The sequence below is a fragment of the Etheostoma spectabile genome, chromosome 22, assembly GCF_008692095.1.
Source record: "Etheostoma spectabile isolate EspeVRDwgs_2016 chromosome 22, UIUC_Espe_1.0, whole genome shotgun sequence".
Taxonomy (NCBI): domain Eukaryota; kingdom Metazoa; phylum Chordata; class Actinopteri; order Perciformes; family Percidae; genus Etheostoma; species Etheostoma spectabile.
In genome coordinates, this window is record NC_045754.1 from 10,674,864 (window position 1) to 10,684,905 (window position 10,042).

The window sequence follows — 10,042 nt, forward strand, 5'->3', positions numbered from 1 at the left end:
TGTGTGTGTGTGTGTGTGTGTGTGTGCGCAAGCGAGCGAGCGAGCATGTGTTGGGGGTGGGGAGCATAAAGGGAGAGGAGCCATGCAAGCGTTATGGTGACTGCCTTACCGTGTCAGCATAAGTGAATATGGTAACTGTGACAGCAGTCTGGTGGTGACAGGCGTGCAGAGAGGCCAGGGGACCTTATGTAGCCCCCCGCGTTACACTGCTTTCAGCTTGTCAATACTCCTGCACCTGGCATACTGTCCTGTCTTATTACCACTACTGCTCGATTGCTATGTCTACTGAATCCCAGGGTAGCACCAGTGGCATAGGACAACTTTACAGGAGATTTTTCAGCTTCTTTTTATTTTTTCTTTCAAAACAGCCATTACCCCACATTCTGCACTATTAATATATAATACTAATAAAATAAACATCTTAGGTGAAATGGTTGCTGGTGTCCACAGCCCAGATAAGGTGTGTGCTCATTTATGACATACCCTGTTTTGCTGTTGGTTGCCCATAACCCCTCGGCCAGCCTGTGGTGTTCCGCCTGGTCCCTGTTGCTGCTGCGCTGTCATGGTAACCTTTCTTTGCACAGCCTGGTTGAGCGGGGTTGCTGACCAGGTGCCTTGTTGTTGCAATGGGCCGCCGGCTGCCACTGGCCCCTTTCCACTCTGGATGGGGATAATGGAGGAGACCACTAATTTAGTACCTCACACAAAATCCCAGCATTTATCTCCATCTATTTGCAGGCATCAGAAACTTCTATTCACATTAAGCATTTAGGAAAAGTGTTTATGGACAAAATGGAGAAATGCAAGGCCGTGTCTACAAAGCAAAGGAAAAAAGGGCCAGCATTGGCTCTGGATCCCTATCAGACATGCTGTGGGGAATAAAGATTAACCCAACAAGGTGATGTGCTCATTATCAAATAAAGTCACAGCTCAACTCTGTTGACATGCGGGGAAGAATTGAAGGTCGTCTCTTCCCCGACTCTGCGAAGAGATGTGACAGATCAATACAGCGGAAGAAAAGAGGCGATATCTCTGACCTGTCCCCAGTTGAGAGTAAATGGATTAATCCCTCCTATAGAAATCACAGCTTCTGATTGCACCCATCAAATGCTAAGCTGCATTACACTGGAACGATAGAGGCTCGATGTGTACCCGATTCCTCTTACACCCCTCCTCCTCAGCTTTTGTGTGTTGCACTGCTTTGTATTATCCCCAATGAAAATATAATTTGCCTCTTATCTGGGTTCCTAAGCCATACAAATCCTCAAAAGTGGCAACTTTCTTACACAGGTATTATGTTGCCCCCCGTTCAACCAAGAAAGATTAATTACAAGGGTCTGGGATGGCATTCTTTTGTTACCTTGCACCTGAGAGATGGGTTGATGGAAAAAAAGCAACAGAGGGATGACAGGGGAAGAGAAAGAGCAAGAAAAAGAAAAAAGAGGGAGGAGATAACATTGTCAAGTGCCCGTTAATGACAGCAGAACAATGTGGAAGAGGGAGCATCTAGACAATCTTCTTTTCACTACGGCTATAGGCCTTAGCTGTTTCTTTCTGTTCCCATCTCTTTTTCTCCACCTCACATCCTACACCCCTTTTTTCTCCAAGATGCGGTACATCAGATAGCTCTGCGCAGGTTTCCATTAACGCACTGACATCCAGTTATCTTTATCTGCAGCCAGCCTGTGATTGTGGCTCTGTGGCTTGATCCTCTGGGATGAAGTCGGAAAGCAGCTTATTTCAAATACTATCACATTCCACCAACATGTCTCATCAGTGACAAGTATGAATGTTTAACATGCATGCCTTTGTGGTTTTTCAATAAGATTAATGTGTAATTAAGGCCACGGCAGTAACTTATCAAGTGAGCATAAAATAGCCAGCACTGGTAATTCTTAACTAGTTGTTGATACTGTCATTCTTGTTTTACCCTCTCTAAGGCCTCTATCGTTCAAAGAATACTCTTCTGCCCTTAAAAGAGGATATCAACCTTTAAGAGCAGTGATAAGGTGTTCCCAACTCTACAGTTAAATGTCATACTGCTCTCTTTAATGCCTACTGCCTTTCTGTGTTCTAAAAGGTAAAATGTGCGTAAAAACATTGTGTCTTAAATACCAGTTCCCAAAGCTTAACTGATCAATTTTACCAAAATGACACACCCATCATCTTGTCATTCCCATAGGGTAGATATCTTTTAGATTACAAAATAGACAGTGTAAGGCCAATCAGTGGCATTTCATTTCAACACTTTTGTTCCCCCTGTGGGTAAAATCTGCTGAAGAGAATCAAATAAATGTCGGACCCAAACACAAAAGAAGGTGTGCTCACCGCTCCTGAAAGTTTGACAACTCTGACTTTTGTTGGCACCTGCTGGTCTTCGAGACCAGAATTCTTGGCCCGCTGCATTACAGTTCTTTTAGTCCCAGGTATAGGTCCTTGAGTTGCAGCCTGAGCCTGGCCAGTGCCCACAGAAGGAATTACAGGTATTATCTTTTGGGGGACCTGATTGGCCTTGATCTGAACACCAGGCATGTTAATGTTCTGCACAGCACTGTTTCTTCGCTGTTGTTGCAGTTGCTGCTGATTTTGTTGTGGCGGTTTCCATTGCTGGTCTGGAATAGGCCCAGGGGTCTGTTGCTGCTGGGCACTACCTTTTACCATCTGCAGGCGTGTCTTGACATTGGGACGTGGTGTAGGGGTCTGAGGAGTACTGTTGGGAGGGATGGGGGTGGCTTGGTTAGAATTCTTAAATGATTGATTTAATGATTGGGTTCTCTGAGGCAACTGTCTTTGCTGTTGAGGCTGTAGTATTTGTTGCTGCTGCGGCTGTTGTACAGGGTGTGGTATTTGTTGATTTTGTTGTGAGGGATGAGTCTGTAAAGGAGCTGGGACTTGGCTAGGAGTCTGGGCATTGAGCCTGTCCAGCAGCTCCTTCTTTCTAACTCCAGCCTGCATCTGCCGTCGCATCTCCTTTCTCTTCAGGATCTCCTCTCTCAGACGCTTCTGTTCTTCAATCTTCAGACGGTACTGCCGTGTCTCCTCATCCTCATCAGGGTCCTGTGGCACAACACACAAATTGACAATATGACTACCTGTCTCCAATTACTAGAAGGGGAACCGTAAGCCACTGTGTTCTATATGAACACATTACTTAGCCCGACACTAAGATGTAATCAAAGGCAAAACCCAAGAGAAAAATGCAGTAGTATTGATCTGGTCTTTCCAACTGAGTGAGACTGCTGTCATTAACAACCTCATGATTGGGCTTTTAATAACTTGGGAACTTCTCAGCAAACTAATAAGCTTGGCCGAGCTTACAATTTCTGTGTAAATGGGAATTTGGCAGGTAACAAATACTTAGTTTACAGTACCATTTCAGAAAGTTATCCATAAAAAGTAGTACACACTCATTTGTCAAATGTGCCATTATGACATTTTTCCCCTTTCCTTTTTTCCACCTAAGTGCTAAAAAGCTGACCTGTGGTGCCGTGCTGGACAGTGTGCTTGGGATTTCCTTGCGAACCACTGTCCTGCCTGCTCCCCCAGGCTGTGATTCGATCTTGGCAGCAACTTGACCTCTTCCTCTGCCACCACCAGGCACCAGCTGAGTGTTCTGCCCAGGACGCACCCCCTGCGTTGCCTTTGCAACAGCCCTAACGTTGGCAGCGGGGCGGGCACTGTTCATGTTTGTGTTGCCAGGTGCTACAGGGAGCTCCCGCAGGTTGCTGTTGCGCTGCTGCATTTGTTTGGAGACAGGTGTGTTCTGAAAAAAGGGCAAAATATAAACATTTTATGTTGGATTTACAATCAATGTGATATTAATATCTGCATTTAGAGGTATCCATTTTTCACATGCTACTTGTGTTTTTTGAGAAAAGAAAAGTAATTAGAATGACCCCTTTCTAGTGCTTTTCTTAACTTTGAGCAGAAAATAGATGAGCTGATATGTTAATCTCTCACCATCCTCTGCCTGTTGGACATGTTGCGCTGTTGTGAGTTCTGAGGGCGGGGGGTCATCTGCCTGGGGCTACCATGAGCATGCTGTTGATGGAAGAGATTCTGGCCATGGTGCATCATAGGACGGGGCTCATTGACATTTAGATGTTGCTGCTGATGGGGTAACTCCTGCCTATGATGTTGTTGCTGCATTGGCTGATGGGATGGCAAGAGGTTGTGATGCTGAAGCTGGGAGACAGGAGGCCCATGCATTAAGCCCTGAAATATCAGAGAAAGGAGAACTTATTACATATGATGCAAAAAGTACATGATTTCTATTTAATTTTTTACAATAGCAATAGTAGCTTCTTTTGAACGCTAATCTCAACGTTGAATAGTTTAGTGGTTTACAAATATACAAATACTACACTGTTTTCTCTATGATGATTTGACCGTGGCGGCCCCCCACAGCAACATTTGTGCCTCCCACAGTATCAGAATTAGGGTTGCATTGTGCATGTCAGAGAATAGCGCGGACATGCGCATCCCACAGCAAGCCGGCATGCGCAATACTCGGCAGAAAAAAGGAGTAAGGAAAAAGAGACGCACTTCTGCATTATAACTAGCCAGTTGAGATTGTGTGTGTACGTTCTTGAAAGCTGTAAGTTGAATAAGTTATGTTGTCAGTTTATTTAAGCATGGTCTTGTGATTTTCGTTGTTTGTATTCTTCACTTGCTAGCTAAATTGCACGTGGCTGTTGATTCTATATAATAGCAATTGCAAAACGCCCTCACTCACGTTTGTATTTTAGGTGCATTATTTACATGCTGAAGTAGTTACACTGCATTAAGATAATGTAATTAATAGAGGATTTATTGTTATTTTCTACAGAATGCTTAGCCTATATGTCAATATCAAAGTTGGCCTATATAGTAACTCAAAAAATACAGTTCAATCACAACTGAAAATGTGCCTAATTGTGTGATACAGGTGAATAAATATATTGGTTTGTGTTGCTGCAAAGTGTCAGTCAAAAGGGGGGGGGTTCAAAAAATCCTGAAGGAAACACTGCTAAAGATTAGTACAAACATAATTAAAAAATGTGATTGAGTTGTTTACAAGGACATTCCATAGGCTAACATTGCACAGTCAAAAACAAACTCTTACTCTTATAGCTTTCCTTAATTGTAAATAAGCCAATTTTTCTGCACATAACCTCTTAACTGGTATCCTAAAGTATCTACCAAGTAGTACAACAAGAGTGATTCAATCACTAGAGGGAGCTCTTGACTATGCCGCTTAACAAAATGCTAAGGTACAAAACAGACAGTCTTTTTCCTTAATGCTACAGTAACAGTGAATATGATAACTAGTCTAGTGTATTTGTGTACATTACTCTTGTCTAGTCATTGCTTAGGCCACAGCAGTTTTTATAATCCAGCGCAAAACAGACAAAAATTCATACATTCATGGCAGACACAGCATGTTAATTGTTTGCATGGCTCCTTTACAAGAATTGTCACAGGTAAAAAAGGATGCTCCAAAAAGCATCATGATACTTATTATAATATTACCATATTTAGCAAGCAAATTCAACAATTTGGGAGGAACTAAAGAAACAACACATAATTGTTGCACAAGATACAAATGCAAGTACACAAAAACCTACAGGTTCTTAAAATCACTTACTCTTAGTCGTACCTGCATCCCAAACTGGACTTGTGGAGGGGGGAAAAGGTTCCCCTGCTGTCCAAAAGGCTGACGAGGGTCCATGAAGGGTCTGGGCTGGTTGGGGGGGCCACCTTGTTGATTCAAGCCGACCATCCCCTGATGACCTTGGTGTGGAGGGAGGTTGGGCCTTGGGGGTTCTCTCGGAAAAAGTCCTAGCGGACCCTGGCCTGACTGGTTAAAGGGTGGTCCGGGTGGGCCGAAGCCCATGTGACCCTGGCCGGGCAGCTGCTGGTGCTGCTGCTGCTGGTGCTGCTGGTGGTGGATGTTGTGGGGGCTGTTCATCAGAGGACCGGGGCCCTGGTGTTCAAACATGTGCTGCCCTGGAAACCGTGTTGACTCTGTGCGTTCTGTGCCCACACGAGAAAGACCAAACAACCACACAACACAGATGTCAGTTTTTGCCTTGAAGCAATTTCAATGCATCAGTAAATTCCTCTCTAAATGTATAGTGTTATGGCGAAACGAAAACAGACAACTATGTAAGTATAAAGGTAAACAATAAGGTTTGTATTTAATTCTGCATTAACATTGTGAATGGAAAATCTGAATTATAGTTGTTTAATACAGTTTCCAAGACTCATATATATATATATATATATATATATATATATATATATATATATATATATATATATATATATATATATATATATATATATACACATATATACACATATATACACACATATACACACATACACACACATTTAACATGAGTGCTGATAGAGCAGCACCAGAAAGCTCGCAGCATACCCTGTAGGTATACTGCCAGAGGTGATGTCGAATAGGATTAAATATGTCAAGAGAGCTTTGTAACCCTCGTCCAAGGTTGATGTGGTACTCACCTCCCATAAAGAGGGGCTCTCTGTCTTGGGGGCCTTGAGGTGGCTGGTTCCTAAAGGGTTCCATGTGATGAGGGGGCCGCTGGGGCTGACCAAAATTACCAGACATGTGCTGCTGGAAGTCTCCTGGTCCCTGGGAAAACACAAAACTCATGAATTATAGGCCAGACTGGGACCTCAATAATCACAAACAAAATAAACTAATGAAAAATGGGAATTTTTTCTTAAGTATTGCAGCTGGCAGGGAGTGCTTGTAATTGAAAGGCTAGGGTCATTAAAAAGAAGCAGAATCTTGAGTTGTAAACATCAATATGCATGCCAATATTAACCCCTTGGCCTGAATTTGTGAGCAAACCTGCATTAATGCTACTAGGGGCTTTGTTGATGAACCTTCTAAAAGTTTTTAACAAGAAAAGGGTATTTCAGGAGGGGATAAGTGCCCTCATCTTTGTTTCAACCGCTTCGTATGTATGACGGCTTTCTACTCATTGCATACACATTACTCCCCAACTATCTTCCAAGGAAAACTAGATAACAACCCTTTAATCCCTCCTTGGAATTCGAATCCCCCTCATAACAGTCTCCTTTATTCTTTCAAATATCCAACTCTGTTGAAAAATTAACCTGCTATTCAACACATGGCACTTCCACAAATGGGCTGCTTGCCTCCTCCAAGCCTATTGTAAATTACTTAAGATGCTATCAAGGCTTAATCCATCTTTATTCCACTGCTGCATAACGGTATTTAGAGAGAAGAGGTGTTAGAAAGCTAGAAGGCTAGAGTCCCAAAAACTTGCTTAACAGAAAGTTAATCAAAGGGGCTTACAAAGACAGGGGATCACAATGAGGGTGCACTCATACTGTTTTAAAAAGGTCAGACAGGCAGGTTTGCACAATGAGGACTCCAGTGTACATATAATACCTCTTAAATAACAAAGCTCAAAGCTAAAGGGTCACTTTTAATCCTTGATAAACAGGCTGCAGGCAACTCAATATGTAACTGCTGCTAGAACAGTTCTTACCAGTGAGGGGATAACCAATACAAATATAGTGGAAAGGGGGCAAATGTCAAAAGTATTTCATTAAGAATAGAAATTTGATATATTCTTTGTTTTTGGTAGAGATGTTCCGATACCAGTATCGGTTTTGCCTCCAATACTGCCTAATACTGGTATTGGTAAGTATTAAAGTTTATGCACCGAACCCACATAATAAAGCCCTGAAGAAAATCTACGTTAAAGTAGTTCACTTATGTTCTTCTCCAGTTATAACTGACATAATAAAAGAACGTTCTACGGCATTCATTGTTTGTGTTTGACCTGAGAAAGAGTTTAACCTAAGCCATAGACCTGTTTTATACAGTCTATGCCATAGACATACAGTATATAGTTTCCGACTGGGAACCCAGACATTCCATGTCAAATTGAACACAAGTAGTTCATGCCAATGGCCAGGCATCGTGGCGGTACCGAAAGTTGGAAGAAAGCAACAAAGACCTATTTGATTATGACTGAGTCAGATAAAAAGTGCCTTGCAGTGGAAGATGAGAAAATGTATGGACAATTCATTAAAAGGAAAAATCCCACAAATTTCAAAGTACATTTGAGAAGTGCGCACAATTAGGCTAACCTATCTTAACTTAACAAAGTAAAGGAGAAAGCAAAGCCCCCTTTCCTTGAAACAGAAGCTAACCCCGATACAGGATGGATGGATGTATGTGTACAGGGCCAGGCAGCATGACCGAGACAACCGTAGGGCAGAGAACAATACAGGCGTGCTTTCACCGGCGAACGGATAGCTGCTGGTTAGTAAATACGCAGGACACCAAAAGTGGGAGGAGGCATGAACTGAATTTGAAAACAAAAAGTCAAAACAATATATAAAAATACAAAACTATAATAACCTTGACTGTGACTTCTACCAATTACCTCCATTATTACCAAGGAAGAATTTAATCATCAACATATACAACAAGAAAAAGGTCTTTAAAATATATATATATATATATATATATGCATGCAACTACTAGAAATTACAGCCCTTACTGACAACATTTCTAAATAGTGTGGTTGGTGGCGTCTTTATTTTGTGGTTAAACTGAATGTCATTATCCAAACAGATTAAAAATTATAATACCTTTAATTGGTGCTGAGATTAATATTTCAAAACCAGTCTTCACCAGCAAAAAATGTATGCAGTAATACTAGAGGCTATGACCCCCCATTCGCCCAGTCTTTTACCAATTAAATTTGATGGGGTGATAATGTATGATAATCATGAGTAATCAGGTGCCCAGTGGCAAATGGAATGTTGCCGGCTGGTATGTCACCTGCATTTCAAATTGTGTCCTTGGCAACAGCAGCCTAAACGCGATTGACAGCTGGGGAATCCAACACTATGCTATTCATCCAGCCAGTTGTCTGCAAACCCTTCCAACCCCACCTTCTACTGTCTGATAAGAACAGCTCCCTGCTACTGTGCTATCTATATCTAGTACAATCACAGACCTCAAGGAACAGGAATTGCACAACACTGATATTAAAGGTTGGAAAAGGGGTAAGTAAAAATACAGTTGGACATAGATTGACTTTGTGAAAGCCTGGCTGATTTGACAACAGGGTTGTAAATCCACATAAATGCAATTAGATGCAGCTATTTCCCAATGGCTAATTTGCATAAATCCATAAAAAATGCACTTTCCAGGAAAATGTCAGTCAGTACCAGCACCACCTGATGCCTGGGCATCATTTACTAGAAGCACTGAGTAACTTAAGGCACTTTGGCTGACTTGCTGTCGAGCCATTTTCCTCAATGCAGTAATTACTTTAAAGGCATTTCCGTCATCCCTTGGATGGGTTTCTTTGTGAGTGAAATAAAGGACCTTTTCTTCCAGGAAATCACTGACTTAAGATCCCTATTCTCTGACTTGAAATTCAGCCTTTGGAATATATGGTGGAAAAAGGCAAGAGGCTCTCCCCAGCCCCATCAAACCGCCAGCATATTCAATTCATATTCAATTCAAATACCGTACAAAAAGGTCTCCATGCCTTTGGGACATAAACTTGTGGAAAGTGAATTTTAACTGGCAGTATATCCTGGTTTCACAATTCCATTATGTACCAAGCTGGCTATTAAGAATCCAAGCCCATCCATGAAGAGTTGCAAACTAAGTCCCGCCACTACAGCCTCAACCTCCAAAAGTCTACTGCCTAAAGCCCCTATCACGCATTTCCAGTTGTGCAGCCAGACTCGTATCAGTGTTTACAGATTTGCTTTAACGGTACTTGGCCTGGGCAGGCGGTCTAATTGCCGTAATGATATTGCCCTTACAAAAAGGGACACTGACCGTGTGGAGAGGGAGAGAAAGTGAGGCAAAAGAGAGAGAAAGGAGCAGCTGCTACTCACAGGGAACCTCTGAGGACCCACAGCAGGTCTGGGCTGGCTCTGAGCAGGAGGCATCAAGGGCACTGCAATGAGAGAGAGAAAGAGCAAGAGAAAGTGGGGGTGGATAGAGGAGGGGGAGAAAAAAAAA

At 42.4% G+C, this 10,042-nt stretch overlaps 1 protein-coding gene across 6 annotated transcripts in view; it reads right to left on the reverse strand.

Annotated features, from left to right (window-relative positions):
* Positions 1–10,042, reverse strand: part of rbm33a (RNA binding motif protein 33a) — a 33,442-nt gene that overhangs the window by 6,804 nt on the left and 16,596 nt on the right. For 5 of the 6 annotated variants that reach the window (XM_032504205.1, XM_032504204.1, XM_032504202.1 and 2 more), the window contains exons 10-16: positions 9,916–9,977; positions 6,514–6,643; positions 5,627–6,015; positions 3,961–4,215; positions 3,479–3,763; positions 2,329–3,057; positions 484–660 (exon numbers count right to left, since the gene is read on the reverse strand). In XM_032504205.1, the coding sequence (XP_032360096.1) occupies positions 484–660; positions 2,329–3,057; positions 3,479–3,763; positions 3,961–4,215; positions 5,627–6,015; positions 6,514–6,643; positions 9,916–9,977 (2,027 nt within the window). The remainder of the gene's footprint in view (positions 1–483; positions 661–2,328; positions 3,058–3,478; positions 3,764–3,960; positions 4,216–5,626; positions 6,016–6,513; positions 6,644–9,915; positions 9,978–10,042) is intronic. The other variant, XM_032504203.1, reaches the window with a different exon arrangement.